This window comes from Orbicella faveolata, unplaced genomic scaffold (assembly GCF_042242905.1).
Source record: "Orbicella faveolata isolate gen_17 unplaced genomic scaffold, um_ofav_v1 contig_1, whole genome shotgun sequence".
NCBI classification, from domain to species: Eukaryota; Metazoa; Cnidaria; class Anthozoa; order Scleractinia; family Merulinidae; genus Orbicella; species Orbicella faveolata.
The window spans coordinates 26,971,777-26,995,908 of record NW_028301536.1 but is presented as its reverse complement, the minus strand read 5'-3'; the positions used below and the strand labels follow the sequence as shown (position 1 = coordinate 26,995,908).

The window sequence follows — 24,132 nt, the reverse complement described above, 5'->3', positions numbered from 1 at the left end:
CCCAAAGAGCCATATATTTCACCAATTACTAAGTTTCATAAGCTCTTTAAATTTTTGTACTCAGTTCGTGTCTAGCATGATGCCTTCTTTGTACCGAGTAGCATGTTAATGAGGAAAAATGTCAACAATGACGTCAGCAAATATTCTCCTTAAGCTAGGAAAATAGCTGTTACTGCCACTTTTTGTCAAATACATGCTGGTTCTCATGATGTAGCTTGTGAGCAGGCACTCATTGTTGCTCTTTCTCGTTTACAGCAAAAAAGTCATCATGGTGGTTCTTCGGGAACTCGTCTTGCCAGAAGGCGCTGTGTGAATGCGATGGGGCGGCAGCACGATGCTACCAAAAGTACGAGTCCCAATTCCAAAATCGATACAAAAACCATGATCAATCATCCTGTTAGAAAGTGATGACAACAGTAATGCCCGAGAAATGTAGTAATGTAGATTGTTTGGAATACAACAAGATAAATGACTGGAGGGACATTAAATGAAATTTTAATTCAATGTGGTGTTTTGAGAGAATATATTGCTGTGGGGAACTTAGTTCATTAATCTCGTGCAAAAACATCTGATTTAGTTTTAGAAGACATAACAACGGTCGAGGAAGTTTCGCCTTTTCATCCATCACTTGGTTCCTTCCTCCTCTTTCTCCTCTCGTTGTGCCAATGTAAGAGCAAATTGATGTCAAATTTCCCATCACAAAAACCACCTTGTTTGAAAGAGGAGGCAACACAGAATTGTGGATTGACCATTTGCTTATACTGGACAAGGATATGAGCAGATGGCATATAAAATGCAAAAGGCTTATTCCAAATATGATAAATATCTCGCTTTTCCTCAAAAAAGGTAAAAAGAAAAAGAAATATCCTGTGTCTGTCTACCAAAGCAAACAAGATGTTGAAATATCATTTTCCTGTGCAAATTTCGTCCTATACAAAGAAAATTATCCTCGATCCTTTCAACAAGTGATTGACGTCAGGTTTTGGACGCCTTATTGATGGACCTATATTACAATTTTTTGTAAATTTATTATCGAGTGGAAAACCGGCTGAACAATGTTCTTTATTGACAGAAAGTAGTATTCTCACCCGGCAATGTCCCGCGTAAAATGCGAGATGTAATTTAGTACGAACCACAGATGGACAGGTGGAGAGTTTTATGCTAAGATTACGGTTTACGTCGTGTCTGGACAGCGAATGAAGTGGGAAAGGGGGAGGAGGGGTTTTTTTTAAAACGGCCTTCAATCCCAATTTTTGACTTTTTCAATCAGGTGAACAGACATACTATTTGTATACTTTGACATGCGATTTAGAAGTGGAAACTTTTAAAATCCTGGATGGGGATTACTGGCCGGAATTTTTTTAATTATCTAAAAGCACGACAACAAAACAAAAATACAACAAGAAGCTAGAAGCTTGTTCAGACTGTCGTTAACAGATAACTTGAAGGAGAAATGCAAACCATTTTTACAAAACTTTCGCCATGTCTTAATGAATTCAGTCAATCATTCTGATGAAAGAGCAAACACAATTTAACTGGTGCAGTTTCTGCGCAATTTCTACGGACAAATGTTTGCATTAGCCTTTATTCAGAACTCGTTTTTTACACAAACTGCATAGTTCCAATAGTCATGGTCAATATTTGATGCATGGTGTTATATAAAAATTCCATTTGTATGCACATTTGAATTTTATGGATCTCTTATTTTTACCATCTTGTTTACCGACACCTGCTTTTGAAATAATGGTTTGTTTATTCTCAGTAGGGACGTTGTTGATTACCTTTACTCAGGTGTTTGTCTGCAGGAGCGTAGATTTTGTACTAGCTTGCTATAAACGGTTCAGCTTCTTTAAAGCTCGAACATTCTACACCAAACGTCCAAAGTACGAAGATGGTGTTTGTTGGGTTAATTTTATTCCTTGGACTTCTCTCATTCATAGGTGAGCAAAGTTGTTAGAATTACGCTTCCTCTGAGCTTGTTGAATAGTAGTTTAGAGTTAAGAGATTAAGGCTTTGGCCTTTTAGAACAGTTTTGCCTAGAGCTGAATTTGCCGTTAAATTTTTACTGGACCTTAACTGCACAACTCAAAGGTACCATAGAAATTTACATCGTAATATAAAATCCTTTGAACAAAAAGATATGATATTCTCAGAGGTTCACTTTAAAAATATCAATTCAAGGCTTTTATATGAGTTACTAGACACCCATGATGAATAAAACAAGTGAAAATTACTTCACGGTACACAACAAAACATGCATCTTATCGGTAGCAGGAATCTTTTTTTTATCCTTTACTTATCACGAGTTATATAAATTTGTCGTGTGATGTATCTCAAACAGCACTCAAATCTTGACACATGCAATGTAAAGCCATAAACCAATATATCGATGATAAATCGTCTTTCCTTTCCAAGATGGGTGTGGCGTTCGTCCCCGCTCTCGAATTGTTGGTGGATATCAAGCCGCCCCTAATTCGTGGCCATGGCAAGCCATGCTCATGACCAGAGGACCATTTTGTGGTGGCTCAATATTGAGTCCAACATGGGTTGTGACAGCAGCTCATTGCGTGGAGAATATTAATGAACGCGATTTCAAAGTGAGGTAAGAACGTCGGGTCGTATATTTTTAAAACTGAAATAGTCGACGAAAAGAGTGGAGATTAACTTCTACATTGATTTGAAGACGCTGCATGATCATAATATAAGTTTGCCGAAAGCTAACCAGAGACCTTTTCGAAAACGATTTCCACGGCAACCACCACCATCACCACCACCACCATAGCAACAATTTACTTTCACGAGTTGGTAGAAAAATCAAACAGATCGCTTTACAAAAGAGGATCTAATTACTAGGGTCTGGTAATAGGGCACTCTGAATTTCTTAAAAGAGCTAACCCAGGTCGGCTGTCCATTTACTATTACGATTAATAAACAATCAACCTGGTTAATGAATTATAAGTAACTATTTAATGAAAAGAAACATAAGATAGATCTAATGGGAATACATTATTGTGAGCAGTAAACGATTTTCGTAAAACTCGGAGAGCTCATTGTACGTATTAACACTAGTTTAAAATTAAAGACGTAGCTCGTACTGAATGAAAAAAAATGAGAGTCTTATTTTCTAAAGTAACTAAATGTCGTTACTTAGGCTTGGAGCACACCACAGGACCTATAAGACTAACAAAGTACAAGACTTCAATGTACGACGAATCTACCGCCACCCTAGCTACCACAGCCCTGTCCGGTATGCTCATGACATTGCCTTGCTGCGACTGGACCGACCAGCCCAAATTAACGGTGCGGTGCAACCAGTGTGCCTACCAAATAAAGGCGACCAACAGGGACGACAATGCACAGTAACAGGGTGGGGTCGACTTAAACATCTTGGTGCTTCTCCAGACTACCTCATGCAGGTAAGGAAAAAAAGAAATTATTAACATGGCTCTTAAATTGCGTTTGAGTCCCTCTTTTACTCGATATTTGATCAGCTTGCAACTCCTTCGCAATGTAAGTTTTTTTTCTCGTCGTGTTTTGTTTTCCCTCAGAAAATCTCGCTGTAAAAGTCTAAATTTCTGCTATTTTATCTCCGATAAGCCATAACAACTAGCATCACAAGCGATTCTTTCTTAACATATGAACAAATTAGGGAGATAAAATATTTTTGTATCATACACTCTAGAATCGATTAATTAGCAAGTTTTGCGGCCTTGTATGGATGAATTCTTGTTCTGAAAGGTAGCAAATCCTGTTAAAAACTTGTTTCCAGGTTAGCGTACCTATCGTACCGTACAGTACATGTAAGAAAACCTATCCAGGAAGGACCCACAAGAGCATGATGTGTGCAGGTCTGATTGCCGGTGGCAAGGACGCGTGCCAGGGTGACAGCGGAGGGCCATATGTGTGCAAAAACAGGAATGGCAGATGGTACTTGGAGGGGGTCGTCAGCTGGGGTGATGGATGTGCCTGGGCGAATAAGCTGGGAGTGTATGCCGATGTCCGTTATCTAAGGGACTGGATAGAGCGAGTAACGGGGATATAAAGGAAGGCCCGGCCCAGCTGTAACTATGTCTTCACATAGTTAACTATGTAATGAATCATAGAATAAAATAGCTCAGTGTTGGGCCTATTACTAGTGTTTCCTGTTGTTTGTATTTAGTTTAGTCTTTTTACAGTCAGCGACAAAAGTAACCCCTGGTCTCTCCAATCCACATAGGATAACAAAATAAAACTGACAAATCACAAGCCTAGAAAATAAATATAGTAAATCTTGTTTCAAACGGGACTTTTCTGAGGTTAAAATGTTTCGGAAGAACTATTAATTAGAGCCGTTTCAATGAAATATTTCACTTCAAACCGCTACGTAGGTTGTTAATTTTAACATTCTGTGTTTTGCTTTATTCTATTTTATTTTATTTTTTTAGTTTCCGGGAAGACTTTGCCTATTATTATTTTTTATTTTTTTCCATTTCCGCGGCAAAAACTCGCTAAACCTGATACTTGCTAATGGCTGCCGCACTATTTTTTCCAAATAAGGTCAAAAACCGGAAAAAGGCTGGAGATTCTAGGAACCAATCAGAACGCTAGTAATGCATCATCTGAGGATCAGAATTTTTAATTAAAATAATTTGATGTAAGCTACAAAGTGGAGGCATCGGACAAATAAAGGGCAAAGGAAAGAAAGAGATTGGGGCGAAAGAAATGAACCTGATATAATGGCTTTGGGTTAGGAAAACATTAGAGGATCTTTTAGGGAAATGTGGGAACTTTTATTCTGTTTTCGAAAAATTGAGCATTTTGTCATAAATGGCGTTAAAATGAAATCTGGTCAGTTTTTATAGAATCTCGCAAAATACTATTAAAATACTACAATCGGAAATCATGAGCCGGTCTAGGAACTATATTAGTAGTCTCCTGAAAAAAGTTGTTCACTGAAACATCAAGTTACCCATGAGATGTTGTTTAATATTAACACCGGCACAGTAGCGAGGAAGTAGTAATCCAGCGTGAGCGCGCATTGTTGAGTTATATCAGGTACTTGTTTATATAAACGTGAAAGAATTTATCAGAACTCACTTTGGCGCGTTGGGCTTCCCTCGATTTTTGTTTCAAATTCCCAAGCTGTTATATAGATAAATGATTCACGCATCAAGTGATAACGTCATACAGTAAAAGTTCTTATCATATTTTCAAGAAATTGCACGTTTGGACAGGTCAGCAATATCCACGGCTCGGCTGTTTATTGTAACTCAAGATAGCACAAAGCCCACATCACGCGCGTGCAATACTGATTTATTATGTACACATAGTAAACCTGGAGGAAATGTCAAAGTTACCTCTCGTTTTGCATTATTTTAAAAATATATTCCATTTGGCCGTGCGCTGCGTCTCTTTTCCGATAGTGAATAGATGACGTCCAAATTCCAAATGGTACCTTGTTTTGACACATCCCCACGAGGAGAGGGCGCACATGCAAATAAAGTTTTTTCTTTTATAAAATGAAGTAAATCTGTTAACTGCTGAACGTAAGATAAAATAACGATTAAAAGTAGGGCATGTTTTCAAACGGATTTTCAAACAACTACCATTGTAACAACGTAATTGACTATTTAATTCTTAATTACTTTTTTTCCAAGCATACATTTTTAAGCTAGCCTAAAATGCGGGCAAAACGATTTATATGCCATGTGTTTTTATTCCTGATTCGCCTTGAACGATTTGGAAGGATTTTTCTGATTTTTTTTTTTATGACATTCGGTGTGGATGAAAATTTCCTCTGGTTTTGACGCCGACGAAACGTTTATGACGTAGTTTGGCAAAGTTTCACCTGCATCACGCGCAAATGATGATTTCTCGCCATGATGGCGACTACCAAATCGCCGGCAAAATTGTAGTTTCTTTTCTTTCACAGAACTTCAAGGTCTTTTTATGATTGTTCTATCGAGTTCAAAACCACCCGAAGAAAGGCATAAGAAAAACCCATTTTGGTTTATATTGCGGTCTATACAGAGATAACTGCTGGTCTAGAGAAGAGCTCATCGCATGTTTTAGAACACTTCAATTAAAACACAGTCAGGTTGACAGTCACAGGGGGTTGGCGACATTAAAATGACTAATGTGTATGTAGGAAGTATTGTTTTGATGGTGAATCAAAAATGCACGTGGCTTGAGTCCACAACGATCAATAAACGGTTTAAACCTGGATGTTTCCTTGAGATTTTTTTTTATGGTTTAAGAATACAGAGTTCTAAAAACACATTAATATTAACGAAAAAAAAAGCACTAAAGCTCTAGATATCTTCGTGACTGCACTATCTTTGATAATTAATTAATGTCAATATATTGATATGACGCACATTAATTCACAAAAGCACGACAAAGCAATTGTTCTAATATAATATAGAAAGAAATTCCCATTATACGATAACTGAATTGCCGGCATGACAATAAAAGACTGTATCTACAAAATCATACATTATCCCACTAAAAAAAGTGTTTTAAAGATATGTTTCTTGTTGTTTATGACTGATGTTTTGTATGCTTTCTATTGGGTTTTGTTGCTTTCAGACCCTACCTGAAGTGTTTTATTTTTCATTACAATAGCATTGTTTGAAAATAAACTTACGAGATAACAAAAATATTTTTTCTGTTAGAGAGAAGTTTATTCCTTGCAAATTACAAAAATATAGGAAATTCGCTTTTGTTTTGGCTATTTCGAATGATGAAATGGCTCTTAATTCGTGAGATGCAAATGCTGCCAGCATTAATGAACTTAAAGCTCACATATAACAAGCCGTTCAAACGTTCCGTCTGGTTTCTTGAACGTACTTTACCATGGATTTGAACAGTGAAACGAACGATTCAGTGAGCGTAGGGAATATTGGGAACGAGATTACACAGGTGATACAACTTTCTCTGTATGTAATGGTCTCCTTTGTAGGCTCACTGGGAAATCTTCTTGTGTGCATAGCAATATATTTACAGAAAAAACGAAAGCCAAATGAATTTTTCATTCTTAATTTGGCACTTACGGACCTTGGTGCAAGTATATTTAGCATCCCCCTGGACTTAACCGAACTCTTGAGCGGGAAATTCCTGCTTGGCTCCACGATGTGTCATGTTGTGTACCCAATCCAAACAGTGCTGATGGGCACCTCAGTTCTAACTCTACTGTGTTTGAGCACAGAAAGACACAGGGCCATTGTCTCACCTTTAAAGCCTAAAATTCAAGCAAAGACAGCTTTTGTGATGATAACGGCAACATGGCTGGTCTCTGTGGCTGCCGTGGCGCCATACGCTAGCATACTACGCCTCGAAGGAGAACAATGTCTGGAAAAATGGCCGCGCGACATTTATGTCAAAACCTTTACGATGAGCGTGTTTTTGTTGCTTTACTTTGTTCCTCTTTTGGCCATAACGGGGAACTACGTACTTGTCATGCAAAAGCTTAACTGTGAAATGACAAGGCTAAAGCATCTATTCAGTGGACGCAACCACAGCTTATGCAAACACGTCCAAAAGCGCGCTGACCAAAATATTAGAGTTGTGAAAGTGTTTGTTACGGCAGTTGTGGTTTTCGCTATCTGTCTACTACCAAATCATGTACTATGGCTATGGCACGACTTTGGTGATGGAAAAAACTTCAAGTACTTCAATGAAGTTGTAGTTTTTTGCCATATCATGGTGTATATAAACAGTGCTATCAACCCATTTATTTTTGGAAAGTTACGACTCAACCATTGCTGCAACGGTTCAGACAAGAAACGTAAACGTAGTGAATCGTCACTAATCTCCCGCTTGTCTTCAAAAGCTCCGAAATTTTACCTAAGAGTTCGAGAAATGTCCGACGTAATGTCTCGTCCGAGTTTTATTAAACGAGTGCAACAGCAATGGCAGGTGGAGGAGGGAGAAGCAGTTGTATAGTGGGGGCGTAAGAAATTAGTGCGGTTTGTCAGCGGGTAAAATTGCAAGTAACTGGATTGGCTAACGTTTGCGGATACGTCACCTAGTGATTAAAGGTATTCCATTATGAAACTACACTTCTGGACATTGATAAAGCAAACTATGGCTGATTCCTAATAAAACGACAAGCCAAAGTTTCTCTCGGAAAAGATAAAAACTTGTTTGTTTTGACTTTTTCACAAGTCTTTGGCATTCTACGTTCTTCAACGACTTTAGTAGCTACTTTGGATCACTTTGTCCGCTCACTACGTTTATTTACGGCATCTGGTTTAAGAGAGAAACCAGTCACTTTTTTGAAAACTTTAAATAGGATTTACGGCATAGAACGAATGACAAAAGGTCAAAACGAAAGAAATATGTCGAAGGAAACGAAAGCCACGTGAGGTTCAAAGGTGACTGTCAATTGCCCGTCCAAAATAACTGCATATCCAAGGAAGACCTCATGGTGGACACGAGATACCTCAAGCTCTGCACCTGCTACATGCTTTTGTTTCATGTTCTGCATGATTGGGTCAGTACGTTATTTCCGTTTGATTTCATTGACCAGGGTAATAAATTAGATGTTAGTCTTGTAAATAGTCATTGTGAAACCATTCTATGTATGTAACACACCAGTCTAGCCCCTGTTACACCAGACCGTGTTATATAATGAGACACGACATGACGTGCATAAAGAAGTAGTCAAGGTAACATGAAGTTCCACGTTAACTAGTGAGCCGGAATAAACGCCTTCCAAACTAAAATGTGGCATTCCAATTTGGAAAAATTCCGAAGGGTAATGGTATTTGATGCCGAAAAAGTTTGTGTTTCCGAAAGGTTTTGGCTTATTGGAAGGAGAAAAAGAAGTGTTCAGTTGAGTCCGCCAGGGACAATACATCCAATTTCACCAAAATGTACAATTTAATGTAAAAAAGATCGTGCACCCATCGCGCTTTCCTTTTTTGAGAGATTCAGATTTTCTGATCTCCCGGCCCACAACTTATCAGAATAAAACGGTCATCCATCTATGATTCTAAAAGGATTCAGAATTTCTGATCCCCCAAGACTTTAATAGTTTCAAAAAACTGATCCCCAGTCCACAACCCGTCAGAGCAAAACAGTCATCTATTTATAATTCTAAATGCATTCAGAATTTCTGATCCCCGTCACCTCACGGGACAAAAACGGCTATCTGTTCATGGTTCTAAAAGTATTGCGAATTTCTGATCCCCCTCCCCCACCAAATCTGCTAACATGATAGAAAGAGCTGTCGATTTATAATTCTACAACATTTCAGCATTTCTGATCCCACATGACTTAAAGGGATTCAAAAATTCTGATCCCCCAGTGCATAACTTATCAGAACAAAACGGTCATCTACCCATAATTCTTAAAAGGATTCAGAATTTCTGATCCCCCTTGTCAGGTGACAGGACAGAAATGGCCGTCTATTTATAATTCACAAGAAATTAACTAGATGTCTGATAGCTAAAAAGTAACGATTGGATAGTAACTTTAAACACATTACAGACAAAAGGATCACAGAGTAAAGGGCATCAGAAAAGTACACAAATGAAATATTCACAGCTAGGTCATTATTAATAACGATTTGAAACCACGCCAAAGGATCGAGACAAAAATTGCAGTTTCATTTCGGACAGTGAAAGGTTTTATTTTCAATTCAAAAAGATATGAATTTAGGCTCCAGAATTACGAGCTGTTGTTTAAAGTCCACATCAAAGATAACAAGAATTTTAATCAGGACTCAGCTGCCGTCTGCGCCACCTCCGTTTTCTGCTTTAATGTGTTCGTTTCGGATTGAGGGCCGCTATTCTTGCCTTTTTTTTTTCCCTCTGCTCTGCAATGAAGCAATTGAAGCTAAATATTCTTATAAATAGCGATAGAATTAACATTGTTTTTCATTAATCAATTGATCGGGAGTGTATTCTTTTGTAAAGAATAGTGAGCAGTATGTAGGCAATGCGTTAGTGAAGTGTATCGAGCGTGATCTGTAGCTTCAAATCAATTCAGTGTAAACTTTAAGTTACCTCTTCAAAAAGCACACTAACAAGCTATTGTGCAAGCATTTCATACATAGGAAATGCCTGTGAATAATTTCTTCGTTACGGGTGCTAATAAAATCAGGAGAACAAACGTTTTTCTTGTGTTTCAGTGATCGCGAAATAAATATAACAACGAAATTTCTTCAGCCACAACATTGATTTCGATTCAAAGATTGAGCAGCTAACTGTAATGTTGAGCAACAATTATGATATACTTACTTTTCTGCGACTTGCCTTTCTTTCACCGAAGCAACCAAGATACTCATTTGAACTTGGACAAATCATTCCATGCTTCTTGCTGCTATTGACAATGTTGGATTCGAAATTGCGCGCAAATAACCGACTCCTTTGGAAAGGGAATCTGCTGGTCAAAAGTATTCATTTATCAGATTGACCGAAGGATTATGGGATCGGACGGAAACGCCAAAATGGCGGGCAAAGATCGTGGTCAATGTTGTTAGGATTCGATAACAAAGCTCTCTGTTATTATATAGCCTTGCTCTACGTTGGAAAGCAGTCACAAATTGTTTACAGATGTCTGTTGTTATTCCAGTTGAGTCAAATCCCAGTAAAGGTGGAAAAGTATGAAGTTTCGTCGGCAAAACAGTGTGGCAATCAAACTATTTGCCAGAAGCTGGCGGTTTCTCTTACACTCGTCAGGTTTACAGAAAGGTTATGGTTCCTGCAGCTTTCCAAGGTAAACTGATTTTCTTGCATAATTTGTGACGGTTCTTAAAATACTGGAAACGTTCTGGCCGGTTAAATTGATCGTGGAAGATTATAGAAGATGCAGATTCTTTAACACACTGTTAAGTCTTGTTGATTTCGTGAATACAAATGTTCATTTCCTAAAGGAGTTATGAAAGCAACTGTATTCAACGCCACAATATACGAACAATTTCGTATTGGGAAAATCATTCATTGTAAAAGTACAATAAGTGCAATAAATGTGAGCTCTCTCATGTAGTTTACATATACTTCTTATATATCTAGTGTATATCTTGTCTAGGATCAACTGGGCATACATATGTAGTGTACAACACCTAAAACACAAGATATCAAAAAGCAACATCCTTCACCTTTTTGATTTTCAGGTTGATGTTGGTGCTCTTGAGGTTATGTTAGATGTGCATAGTACATTATCAAGACCATTTGTTTGCCACTTATTACTTGAGTTGCAAAAGACTGATGTTATTTTCATTAGGGTGGTTGAAGTTCTCTTTAATTGGGCAGTGTTCCAAAGGTCCTTTATAATTTGGCATTTCTTTATGCAAATAGAGGTTATTTAGAACAGCAGATATAATTCACAGCTAGGTTACAGAAAATTACTTTTAACCACTTCCAGACCTTTGTACATAAGTCTTGCCATAATTTGAAAAACCCATGATTCATGGATAAAATTAATTGAAAAAAATACTTTCATGAAGAAATTACTGTAATTGAAATTTGAAATTCATGTCAAGAATATTTTGTGCTTTTCCGGTCATGAAATCTGTTTACATTTCATGAAAATTTACTGAAGAATGTAAACATTTACTAGACTCCAATTTAAGTAGCTGAGAAGTGTTTCAAACAGGATTTTAGAAAGATATATGTTAAATTTAAGTAAGTTTTGTGATAAATTGCAACATAATGGAAACTCATTTCCAGCCAGATTTTGTCCTCCTTTTGCATCTGGATGTGCCTGGTTTTTGGTATTAAATTTTAATGTACAACTGTAGCAGGTTTAAATAAAACTATTAGTTATTTATACATTTTCCTATGTAAATACAGAGATTTCACTTAGGTTTAGGATTTGAAGAGCAGTTATCAAAGATCCATATAAAATGAATAATGAAGAGTTTTCAATAGTTAGCTATAGTTTCACCACCTGTGACTAAGAAAGCTTTTGGTTAGGTAAATATTAAAGTGCTGCATGTACATGAGTGATGGATAATTTTTTAGATTGGCTGCTACCTTTTTACTATCTCTGGGTTTTGGGTAGGTTATCACAGTGTGATATGAGTGATGGGTAGTTTTCAGATAGGCTATCTTTTTACTAGATAGGATAGTGTTTTATTGTTCAATGTAAGGACTAGTCTTCAGAAAGCCTAGGTTTTGGCTTACTACATTAGTGGTGGTTTTTGGATAGACAAGTTAGTGGATAGATAGGCCATCTAAGTATCTGTTGACTATCTACACAGGAAGCTAGTTTTTAGCTAGTCAATCTATTTCCTAACTATCTGATAGATAGATATTAGTTAGCTTTAAGCCATGTCAAAGATAGCTATCCTCTATCTACAAAACCTCTTGGATAGAAAAAAGAATAGAGATTTGCATCCCTCAACCAGGAATGAGATAGTTGCAAGTAGCATGAAGTTAGTAATAAACTAGTAATAATATATGATTGTTTTTGGGAGGGCTTCTTTAACTGAGGACAGCAAACTATTGCCAGCTACCAGGAAACATCTCCAAGATGAGTATGCCAAATTAAAAAAGAAAGAATAGAATTGCTTGTAGCGTTAGCTACAATACTTGCATCCATATCTGTCAGGTCTTTATAAAAACAATTTTACCCACACTCTTCTCCTTTGAGCATGGTTAAACTGGTTGCATAACTGAAGTGTGAATGAACTGGTAGCCCACTCAAAAAGTTAGATTGAAGATGTAAAAACGTGTTGGGCAAAGCTAAAGTCCATGGCCTCTGCTATATGACAACAGGTTTTTGGAGGACACTGTATACATGTATGTAGAGTACATTGACCCACTTAAATGTATCAACTGCAAATTTAAATGTTCATGTATATTGCAGTCTTTAATTGTCATCCCTGTAATGTACTGTAGTGTTCCTGAATGCTCTTTTTGTTTTATAACAGTGAGGTGCCTTGTTTCCATGTTAAACAGAAATTGTTAGAAATTTTTCTTTCACATAAGGTGGGCAAATTCTGACAGAGAAAGTGGAGTCTGCATTTATGCCTACAGTTGTGCAGTTTGAGTAATCTTACTGTTTTGATCAATTCTGAACTTTCCTATCCTCTTAGGTACTGTTTGATATTGTTTTTTTAAACTTACAGCTACTGTAATTTTGAAGTGCATAGATCATTGTAATACAATGTGTGATGTTTACAGTTACTTATATTAATAGACTGCTGTGAAGAAAATTGTTCTTCATCACTCTCTCAGTATAATCTGAGTGTATGGAATCTGTTAAGAATTATGCTATATTTGTATAAAATTTCTAATTGAATATTGTTATGAAGAAAAAATATTTTGATTAGACATTGTTCAGGCAGGCAGCAAGATCTAAACCCTGTCTTCAGTGTTATGATTTAATGTGGCTACATTGGATGTAACACTGGCTTTGCAGGGGATCAGAAATTCTGAATCTTCTCCTGTGTTCTTTGGGGGATCAGAAATTCTGAACCCTTTCTAGAGTTCTTTGGGGGATCAGAAATTCTGAACCCTTTCTAGTGTTCTTTGGGGGATCAGAAATTCTGAACCTTTTCTAATGTTCTTTGGGAGATCAGAAATTCTGAACCCTTTCTAGTGTTCTTTGGGGGATCGGAAATTTTGAATCCTCTCTTGTGTTGTTTGGGGGATCAGAAATTTTGAATCGTTTTCTATGGAGGTACCTCTCGAGACAAGAAATTCAAAAAAATCATTTGGTTTCTTATGCGTGACTTAAACATTACATTTCAGTTCAAATAAAGAATAGGAAATTGCTCGGAAGAATTTTTTCATTCCTTGCAAACAGGGAAACTTTTCCTCTGAGTTTTAACACCAGTTTAAGATTCTTAGTATATTGCAAATATCGTCTTTGGAATTAAATGGCAATCATAGATTTCCGTCTAAGCTCTACGTTTCACTTTAGGCCAATTTTGCACTCATTTCCAACGAAACTTCCAAGCCTGCAACGTAAAAATAACTTTTCTCCGAGACAGGTTTCTATTTTACACCGAAAAAGTAGCCATTTTTGAAGTGGTTCTCAGTATTTACTCTGAATTTTATCAAATTGGAACACCACATTTTAGTTTGGAAGGCGTTAATAACTAAACTTTTGTTGGAAGTGAAGTTTGTTAAATGAAAGAATGAATGATGCTCCGAGATAAATATTGATATTGTAAACCAAACGAAACGTCTTGGACAAGAAAACGTCAAGGAGATTATGAGCGCAAAATTTATCTCAAAGTAGAAATTTTTAGTTGTCATTTTATTTCAAACAAATCTGTTCGGCTGAAAATAAATGTAAAATTCAATTTACCTTCGTAGTTAAATATTGAAAAGAGGCAGGGATTCTTCATCTATATGTACACCAGATATTAAATCCAAAGCTGTAAATTTATAACATATATATTCACAACCTCTTCCTCTTCTTTTGTTAGAATCTTGGATAGCATAAATTGAAGTAGTAAGGATGATCGAGATGTTTTTCGATTAGAAGTTTAGAACTGTGAATTATACAAGATAGACGTTACGAACCTCAACAGATCCCTTTTAAAGTCCCGTCAAACGCAAACGCGAACGACAGTCGGAGATAGTTTAATTCAATCAAACTCCTCAGATTACTGAGATTAACGAGCTGAGAGTTTGTAAACGCTGCATATATGTCAAGCGAGCGAGAGGTCTGGTGAACTCTTGCTAAAATTACAGCAGATTTACATGTGACGCACCTGCACGAAGGTCCTGACTATTGTGCATCAGAATTGTCAGTTTCATCCATGCTACCCTCGTCGACTCTTTTAATTATTATGAATAAGTATCGTTGTTAGTCTTGAAACTGGCTTGTTTCTTGACTTATGTTTTTGACTAGATATTACTTTCCACTATTGAATCCTGTGATCCTTTGTTTTTCAGCAACACACAACTCTTTCGAATCAGTTTGCGTTTATTCTTCGTATTTTCTTGCTCTGGCGGCAGTGCCTTAGGATTTTTGCTTTTTTTCTGGTGCTCCTTCTTTCCGTTGAAACAAGTGAATATTGACCTTAACGTCTTTCTAAATAATTGTGCATTTAGGCTTCCAAAGATGAATGGATCAATGGCGCTGTTTAGATAGGTAAGAATATGACAGAATGGCAAGACGTCGTACAAGTACTTCCACTTGCTTCCACTTCCAAAATCATGCCAAATCCAAATGACATGAGTGGGCAACTGGCAGATTGCAAATACCATTACTGCAGCAACAAAGACTTTTATGATTCTGATGTTCTGCATGTGTCGAACATTTGATAATCGACGCACCTGACGTATTGATTTACCATAATATTTAGACATCGACCTCCATTTCTTTGCTTCCTTGTTCAGGTAAATGCCAATCTTCGTGTAACAAATAGTGATAAGAGTGAGTGGTAAAAGGTATAACAGCAAAAAAACGCTGGCAGTGTAGATTTTAACGTGGCCTTGGCTTGGCCAGTCCTCTATACAATTGCCATCTTTCATTCTTAGCACTAACGTGTATGGAGTCACCAACAGAATACTCAGGACCCATACGGAGACAATAACTTGAACGATAAATTTGCCACTTGGTTTAGCTTTGAAAGGTGTCAAAACTGCCCTGTAACGCTCTATGCTCATGCAAAGTAGTGTGATAACTGACACAGCCATAAGAACAGTTTGAAGAGGATAAACCACTTTGCACATAAAGCGAAAAAACGGCCAGCCGTTGGTGAGCTGTTCGGCGATGTCAAGAGGAATACTCACAAAGCCAACGGCTAGATCACTCAGCGCAAGGTTTATTATGAAAAAGCCACTGCTCTTGTGTGATGTTCGTTTGAGTTCTACGCAACAGATCAAGAAATTCCCCACAATAGTAATGGTTATTATCACAACAAAGCTGACTAGCTGCGGGACAAGGAAGTGATCGACTTTCGATCCAGCACTTGCGGAGATATTTACTGCCGCATCAACTGTGTCATTTGTCATTTTCCTCTGAATATTGCCTGCCCCTAACAATACAAACGAAAAAGAAGATTGAAAAAACAAATGCTGGTTTCTGATTTACAGGGTGAAGTCAATTAAAAATCTTCTATTTACACAACGTCATGTCCCTCTGTTGCCGGTGGTGTTTTACACCCATCGAAAATAGCTCACCGCATTTAAAATAGCGCAATATTAAACTGAGCCCTTCACAACACTAGGGATGGAAAGATGTCTAACAATATACAATCACGTGTTGAACATAAGCAGTTCACTGAGAAATTGTTAACAAATATTTGTGGCTAACGGTAGAAGTTTGAATGCGCGTTTTAAAGTTTGTCGATGTCATGCAAAATAATAACACGTTAGACGTTGTCCAATGCTTCCAAAAATGTAAAGATCTGAATATTAACGTAGTACAAAATTTGTATTACACCCTTGAATTTTTTATTCCTGACATTAAATGAGCTTTTCCAAAGGTTTGTTTAGTCGAATCGTAGCTTATTTATGTACACTTTTACCTTGTGACAAATATGTGATATATTTGCATATCTTTTAGCCGCCCTGAACACATTAAGCATATTGCAAGGTTCATAAATTTTAATTTTTTTTAATTTTAAGAAGGGCCTAGAGCAGTTTTAATTAAAGAGCTGACGGAGTTATCCCGAAAAGATATCGGTTTACGTACTCTTGCCCTTTCAAAACCTTATATTACAAAGTTTTAAAAGCAGCGGGCAATGTCTAGTAATTTTGCTAGGCAGTTCAACGTATACGATGCCGGATAAAGCCTTTCATCTTTTATCTAGGGTCTTACAGCTAGAGCCACTCGTGTACGATTGTAAAACTTGAAATGCGAAGAGTCAAAGACGTAGAGTTTAATGTCGCATGCCCTTTTATGGATTATCATTGAACTAAATCTTCCTTCCCTGCCCCCTTCCTAAGTTGCTGACTTCAGTAATACTGCCTAATAGGAATATGCTCTGTAATGATTTTTAAGACAACGCTCTTTGAAATGCGCCACATCGCAGTGCAGTACCATTCACGGATCAATGTGGAAGTTTACTTCAAGACGTGCTACTAGACATCCATCATAGTAATCCAATCAAACTTCGTCGGCTCAGAAATTAATGAAGGAAACCGATACAAATGAAGCATTCGTCACCAAAACAACAAAAAATGACACCGTCATCATTGACATGAGCGGAATACTACGACAACGTTATGACAATCATGTGATGCCTTTTTGGAGCAGAATTTTTTAAGTAAATTAAATCACCTACCTTTTATCGTCAGTAATATGGCATTCGTTCGTCATAGATCAGCATAAAACCTAATTTCTTTTTCCATTTGACAAAATGAATATATTTCTTTCAATCCTTATTATCGTTAATTGTGTCTCTATAATAATTGATGCACATATTATACTTACATATTATACTGCTTGATATGTAAATAATTTAATTCAAATCAAGTGACTACTCTTACCGAAAAACTTTCGCTTTCGCTGATGATAATTATTTTCGACATGTACCCTCTGATTTCTCCTTCTGTTTTTTAGTTCTTTATTTTTCCATCTATTTTTTTTAAATTATATACATTAGTGAAGCAATAGACAATTAAACGCTACGGGTCTCGTAATTAAGGTAAAATTAATAGTTTTATTCACAAGTGACCTTCGGTAACTACGGGCGCTTTCTAGTTCAACAAAACGTGCAGTTTAAATTTCCGAAAATTTCCAGAGGCGAATAAAATAGCATTTCTAGAATTTCCGGAAAGAGGGCAACCTCACTCGCTATACCCAGTTGCGAATTATCGAAACTTTATTTTCGGGAATCTATGCTCCGGTCCTTATACTGTATGTCAAAAAAAATAATAACGTGTTATTTTATCATTTTTCAGAGCCAACGAAGCGTTATTTCAACTGTTAGGAGACAAACGTTGCTCAAAATTCAGTTTGAAGACAAAAATGGCGATTGAATTTGGCTTTTTTTAAACTAAACCCCAAGGCCCCGTTCACACTAGGGGCCGGAGAAAAGTAAAAACGGCGCTTTGACTCTGAAAATATATCAAATACAATGTTTTCTGTCCACAATACGCCGGAGAAATTTGAAAACGCAACGATCACCGGTCATTTTGGAGTTCTGTTTGAGGGAAAAAAAAACAAACAAGTCCTGACGTCATCGTTACCGGAAAGCTTCGATTTCTAAATGTTTTCTGTCCACACTAAAACGCAAAGCCGGTGTTTTCAAATTCCTCCGGTTTGAAGAGCGCTTTCGAAAAGCTCCGTTTTCGTGACGGATTAGCGTGGACGGTAGGCCTAACCGTAGGAATAAAGCTGCGTTTTTAAATTTCTCCCGCGTAGTGTGTACGGGCTCTGAGATAAGCAACTAGCTAGTCAAAATTTGCTTAATGCATAGAACGCAAGAGACCGTTTACTACCACAAAACTACATATCCCAATGCAAGGAGAGAGTTGAAACTACGACGCGAAGTGAAACTCGATAACAATAACAAAAACCTAACTTCAAATTAAAACTAAGGTGAAAATAGAGAAATATAATCGTCATAAAATCTATACTAATTAGATATCCAAACACATTCATTGTTATGATATCCTATGTTTAAACTCGATAAATCATTAATTAATTTTCGATTGTATATATCCAAATGGCTTTCCATTTTCTAAAATATATCTTAATAGACCAATTTCGATACATTAAAATTCCGCCTAAAACAATAGACCTCAGTAAAAGGCTCTGGAAAATAACTACAGAGTTTGTGGGGTTTATTCCCCAGAGCCTCGTGCTGAGGTCTATCGTTTTAGACTGAATTTTAATATATCGAAATTAGTCTATTTCTTACATAGGTATAGTCTTCGTACCATTCGTGAAAATTTTATTTACGTTTTTTCATAAGCTTTTACCAGAGCTTTTCCAGAGAAAACAATGCCGAACCCTGCAGCAGCTAATCCAAACGAAATGATGAAATAATCCAGGATTTTTTGATAGAAACGTAACTCGCCATGTTTAAATCTCAGATGAAACAAGCAAGGCAAAACAAAGCACGTTGTGGAAGAAGTCAAGCTGCCAACAAAAGCCAGCATCAATGCAAAGTGTGGAATTAGCGCCGCAGCGCCCAAAGTAAGAAGCACCAAAGACACTCGAACACAAACAAACCGAACAGCCATTGGCAGTCTATCCAAAAAACAATCTGGCGACAGAGCATCTTCAATGGACCTCACAACGATAAGAATGGGAAATGGATAAGACGCCAACACGTTTACTCCAAGAAACACACATGAAATGTAATAAACCACACCTGGGGGAAGGTTGTTTGTAGCAAGGTCCTTCGTATCGGTCGTAAATGACAGAAACGCGCAGAGGGAAAATGTAATCTTAAGGCAAGTTATAAATATGTATGAAATGCTTAGCATGACTCTAAACATCCCCTTATTCGCCATATCTCCTTCCAGCCGTGGAAGAATGCTGTGGGCCGCATTGCTGAATAAAACAATCCCAAATGCTACAGGAATCCCTTCCGGTTTCCAAAGTGGAATCGAGCTTAGTTGCCAACCAGAGCTGTGGCTGATACCATACCACATGACAGAACCCACTGGAACTAATACGGACAGGATACCAATTAAGCTCAACCAAGCTACGTTTGAGAGGCTCTTAAGAAACACTGTGGGAAGTACCACAGCTGCACCAATGCAGCTCCACAGGATCTTTGTAAATGGCAGGGTAAGGAATGCGTAATCTAGGAATGTTGCACAAAGGACAAGGTACGAGGCTGACAGCATAAGTAACTCGGTGTTTTGCAGTGCTAGAACAACCTTTCTTCCAATTCCAGGCCAGCAAGCTTCCCCTAATTCCTCAATACTTGATCGCAGACGTGGTTTCCGTCCACCGGGTGTAGAGCTGTCTCCATACAAACATTGTATCATGATCGTACCTGTGTAGCAGCATATCACGGGAACAATAACCAATGCTGCCAATGCAGCAACTCCGCCATTCAAAACTGCGAAGGGTAAACTCAGAAGACCTGTTCCTTCTACGTCACAGATAAAGTTAGCTGCTGCCTTCCACATTGGCATAGTGTCACGTTCTCCTGAATCTATAACGTTTGTTTCCTCGTCGTAGGATGACTCACAGTTACCATCAACATTATTTCCTTGGTAGTTTATGGGATCGTCAGCCGAAGTTATAGTTTGGAACACGTTGGGGTTTTCATTAAGTGACATTTTATCCTTGCGTCAAGTCTCAGACCTGAATAGAGAGTAAACGAGAGTTGGATATAATATGTTTAGTCGAAAACAATCGGAACTGCCGTAGTTGATGGATGTACGGTGTAATGATTAACACGTAGCATTTATATTATTTATAACGGTTGCAGAGGAAAAAACGTAATGAGAAGGGAACAAAAGTCCAGAGCGCTGGCATATTTCTTTTCTTTCTTTCTTTTTTTTTTTTTTGTGAGCAAACAATGCTTTTAAAGTCGACCTGGTTAACTTAATACCATAACGATCTTCAATTGCGATATATTGCCAATTGTTAATCGGCTGGGAGTCGTTTCTGAAGATGAAGGTGAGTGAAAATATGAAAATCCGATGAAATATCTTACTATAAATTGCACACCACCAACCCTTTGCGCAAAGCTTAAATTAGTTCATTCATTAACTTCGAAAAGCTTGTTCGATTCTCGCCAATTTCTGGGGAACGGCGAATTCAAGGAAGAGCTGACACGATTCGGCAGATCCCCCGGCTTTCTCCTGGGGTGTCAAATCGATGAAATCGATAATCGATGGCAATCGATATCGATTGATAGATTGATACTGATAATCGATGACCAATGGATGAAAAGGATTTGTGTGACGTTTTATCTATTGTCACCGATTTCCAATGACAATCGATGGCCTAACTGGTATCGATTGGTATCATTTGGATGCAAATTTCGTCACCCTTTACAACCGACAGGCTGTTGGGGATAAGCGCTTACTATCATATCTTTGGACATGTAGATCGTTAACAGATTTTATATGAATTCTTGAGACATTTAACAGAGAAATTTGTATGTATTGGCTAGAGAGGATCCACAAGTTCGGGTTGAAGGTGGCCGAGCTGCCCACCATCGGGAGTTACTCTCAACGCGTTTCCGTGTTCCTCATCGAATCGACGTTTGTATCGAAACGACTTGTATCGAAACGACTTTGTATCGAAACGACCGTAAACCTTCTCAACACCAAGCATATAACACGTTGCACCCCTCGCACCACTGTACATGGGAGTAACTTGCTGTAACTATTGTAATGCCGACCGAAGAAGTTGAAATCTCTATGCGTGGGATTACCATCTTTTCCGTTTTCAAGTAAATGTTGACTACGTGCGACCTTTGTTGCCAGTCGAGTGACTATCGAGTGATCATCGAATGACCGATACCAGTTGATTAAATTTTATCGATTGACTGATTGAGCGTTTTTCCGATCATCGATTGCCATCGATTGCACACCACGGGAGATGGCTCTGGTTGCAAGATAGCCTGATAGCCTGCAACGCAGGCGTATTTTGGCGAGCGAGCGCATTCTGATCAAGCGAGCGCCATCTTGGATTGAAGAGGAGAGATTGGAGAGAGATAGGGGAGAGACGGAAAGGCGTTCTAGGGAGTGGGAGTTAGGCTAAAAGAGGAGTAACGGGGAGGGGGTTCTAAGCCAACATGGTGGCGAATCTACTTGATCGCGAGCTGATACCGCTAATTCGTGAACACACAGAAAACGCCTGCACTACAGGCTGTTGCAAGATAGACTTGAGTTTACTATCGGCTGGGATATCGGTTGGGAGGAACCTAGGCTCGATTACTTGCCGTTGTTCGGGAAAGGAGCCCGCGACCGGACACGAGAGAGCGCCAGGCGAAAATCGAGCCTTGGGGGAACCTGAAGACAATCCTCAAATTCGTTAAAAACCGCGATCGAGCTGTCTAATTATTTTAGCATAACCCACCGACCGATCTATCAAACAACAAAAAAAATATTTTTATTTAAGAAACTCGATGAATGCGATTGACTATTATTGAGTTTCCGGTCTCTTTTATCTATCGTGTAGCCACATCAGACAGTGATTTTATGCACAATGTCTTACTTTTATTTACATAGCTATTCATATCTGTTTGTTCGAAAAAGTGTTATCATATAAAAATGTATTGAAATTTATGTTGATCTCGTCTTCCAAAATACTAAGCAATCAATAACAATAATGATGTAATTAGGTAATCGATATGCAAGTATGCTTCGTGTCGAACTCAGTTATTAAGCACAAAACTCACAAGCAGTTCTACAAGCCGCAGCTTGTTAGTTTCGTGATTTTGTGCGTGATTTTGTACGCCTTAATATCAACATAGCATTAATATAACATAACATTAGCAGGACGCTTGAACATTGTCGCGCTATGGAATTCAATTGTATGAATGCCGACTCTAATATCTACAGGACGGTCGCTCTCCCAATGCTGACTTCTGACACAGATCACAATCAAATATTGCGTTATACTGATTGTACTTTATGGTAATCTTGAAACAAACTAAACATAACGCAGGCTTCTTACCTGTTATACCAGCCGCAAACTTTCCTTGTCAATCTATTTGCTCAGTCGCTATTTGGGAAGTGGAACGTCGAATTTCTTTGCTCCGAGTGTCTTTGCTGGTGTCAAGCAGTTACGCAAAGGTCACGGAAAAAAGCATCGATTGTGCTAGCATAATCTTTGGTATAATTTAGCAAACCGAGCATAATTTTTAGCTTTTATGTATATTTAGCACTGCTAGCATAATCTGGCTTTTTCACGAAATAAGATGGTAACGTAATTTCGTTTTGAATATACCGTACTTCTTTTTACCTGTTCTGTTTCTAACACCTTTGTGACTCGTTGAGTCCGGGATGAATATGCCCTTGGTCTCAGGCCACGCGCGAAACGGCTTGGGGGTGAGTTGACTGAGCGCGAAGATCTGACACTTCCAGTTTACTTTTCATTGTGGCCATGGTACGTGACATTTCACTGAAAATGCAAACGATTCGGAAATGATATACCTTGCATTCGGGTATTTTAATTTATAATTGTTCCACGCATTTCACAAAAAAAGATAAACTCATCCAGGACTTATGTTTTCTATTTTAGCGGAGTTTACAATTCACAAAAAATTAAATAAAATTGGTAGTCGGGTACAAGGATTCAAAAAGCGGGTAATCAGGAGATGAGGGTAGGTAATGACCCTGGCCTTCCACAAACTATGAAGCATCCAAGCAAGTTACAAATTTGCGACGCCCATCATCACAGGGTGCCGACAGTCTTTCATTACAAAGTGCGACAGCTATTTTTTCAGTAAGTGCGACCAGTACACAAACAGACAGGTGTTACGAAGTGCGACGATTTAATTACAAAAAGTGCAGCGATAATTACAGAGTGCGACAGAAGAACGCGACACTTCCAGGTCAACAAGACTATTTGAAACTATGTTCTGAGTCAGTCTTTGAGCCGGGTATCTGTTACGCAAGTTCTTCTACTAAAAATAGGATGGCTATAGGTTAGCCAAGAGGCAGGGCTTGTCTTAAATTAGATAATAATTTTTTCTTTCAATTGACGGATTCAGCTAACGTGTTTACATCCTTGCTGCTACTCTATTCAGGCCATGTGATGATTCATTTAGGAGATTACAATTGTGCAATTTGCCTGGCGCAACTGATTGCACGGGAGTATGTACAAACAAAACAATTGTAACTTCCCAAATGAAGCAACACGTGATCTCAATTGGGTGGCAACAAGGATGTAAACACGATAGCGGAATCTCTTTACACATCATTACAATACTTGAAACCATTTTTTTTTTTTCTACTAAAAGGCATCTCGCAATTTGCTACATCTTTATAGTGACCGTTACTTGGCATACACATAACAGTTATTCCGCCTCATGCAAAATCTCATATTTCGATCGTTTCGTACTCTATGTGAAAGCTGTAAATTTCCTAGCACCCTCTTCTAGCGACCACAAGACCATTCTCCAGTTTACGTGAGCCAGTCTCTCGAAGGTCTCGCGGCTTTCGAAGATGACAATGAATTCGAAATTGGTATCGTCGAACAATAGTTGACTATCATTAATCTGATATGAACAGATATGCAGGTAAGGAATGTTTCAGTTTGAGAACTGCTATTTTGACAACTACTTTGTATTTTGATACTTAGGTCATGTCGATGTAA

The 24,132-nt window shown here is 38.0% G+C and overlaps 4 protein-coding genes and 1 long non-coding RNA gene across 5 annotated transcripts; 2 read left to right on the top strand and 3 right to left on the bottom strand.

Annotated features, from left to right (window-relative positions):
• Positions 1 to 1,851: 1,851 nt before the first annotated feature.
• Positions 1,852 to 4,132, top strand: LOC149118567 (trypsin-2-like). Its single transcript, XM_089298322.1, has 4 exons — positions 1,852 to 1,940; positions 2,416 to 2,602; positions 3,152 to 3,416; positions 3,770 to 4,132. Exons 1-4 carry the CDS (start codon positions 1,892 to 1,894, stop codon positions 4,040 to 4,042), a joined length of 774 nt encoding a protein of 257 aa, XP_089154448.1. The 5' UTR covers positions 1,852 to 1,891; the 3' UTR covers positions 4,043 to 4,132.
• Positions 4,133 to 6,771: 2,639 nt separating this feature from the next.
• Positions 6,772 to 8,681, top strand: LOC110061757 (neuropeptide FF receptor 2-like). Its single transcript, XM_020768601.2, has one exon. It carries the CDS (start codon positions 6,835 to 6,837, stop codon positions 7,921 to 7,923), a length of 1,089 nt encoding a protein of 362 aa, XP_020624260.1. The 5' UTR covers positions 6,772 to 6,834; the 3' UTR covers positions 7,924 to 8,681.
• Positions 8,682 to 9,581: 900 nt separating this feature from the next.
• LOC149118566 (uncharacterized) lies at positions 9,582 to 10,530 on the bottom strand. The gene is made up of 2 exons (XR_016209914.1): positions 10,224 to 10,530; positions 9,582 to 9,799 (listed from the first exon to the last, which is right to left on the bottom strand). It is a non-coding gene; the product is annotated as an uncharacterized LOC149118566 (long non-coding RNA).
• A 4,107-nt stretch (positions 10,531 to 14,637) lies between these two features.
• LOC110061758 (neuropeptide FF receptor 2-like) lies at positions 14,638 to 16,048 on the bottom strand. Its single transcript, XM_020768602.2, has one exon. It carries the CDS (start codon positions 15,900 to 15,902, stop codon positions 14,790 to 14,792), a length of 1,113 nt encoding a protein of 370 aa, XP_020624261.1. The 5' UTR covers positions 15,903 to 16,048; the 3' UTR covers positions 14,638 to 14,789.
• Positions 16,049 to 17,434: 1,386 nt separating this feature from the next.
• On the bottom strand, positions 17,435 to 23,011 carry LOC110061813 (vesicular inhibitory amino acid transporter-like). The gene is made up of 2 exons (XM_089298311.1): positions 22,489 to 23,011; positions 17,435 to 20,160 (listed from the first exon to the last, which is right to left on the bottom strand). Exon 2 carries the CDS (start codon positions 20,133 to 20,135, stop codon positions 18,795 to 18,797), a length of 1,341 nt encoding a protein of 446 aa, XP_089154437.1. The 5' UTR covers positions 20,136 to 20,160; positions 22,489 to 23,011; the 3' UTR covers positions 17,435 to 18,794.
• Between the last annotated feature and the right edge of the window lie 1,121 nt (positions 23,012 to 24,132).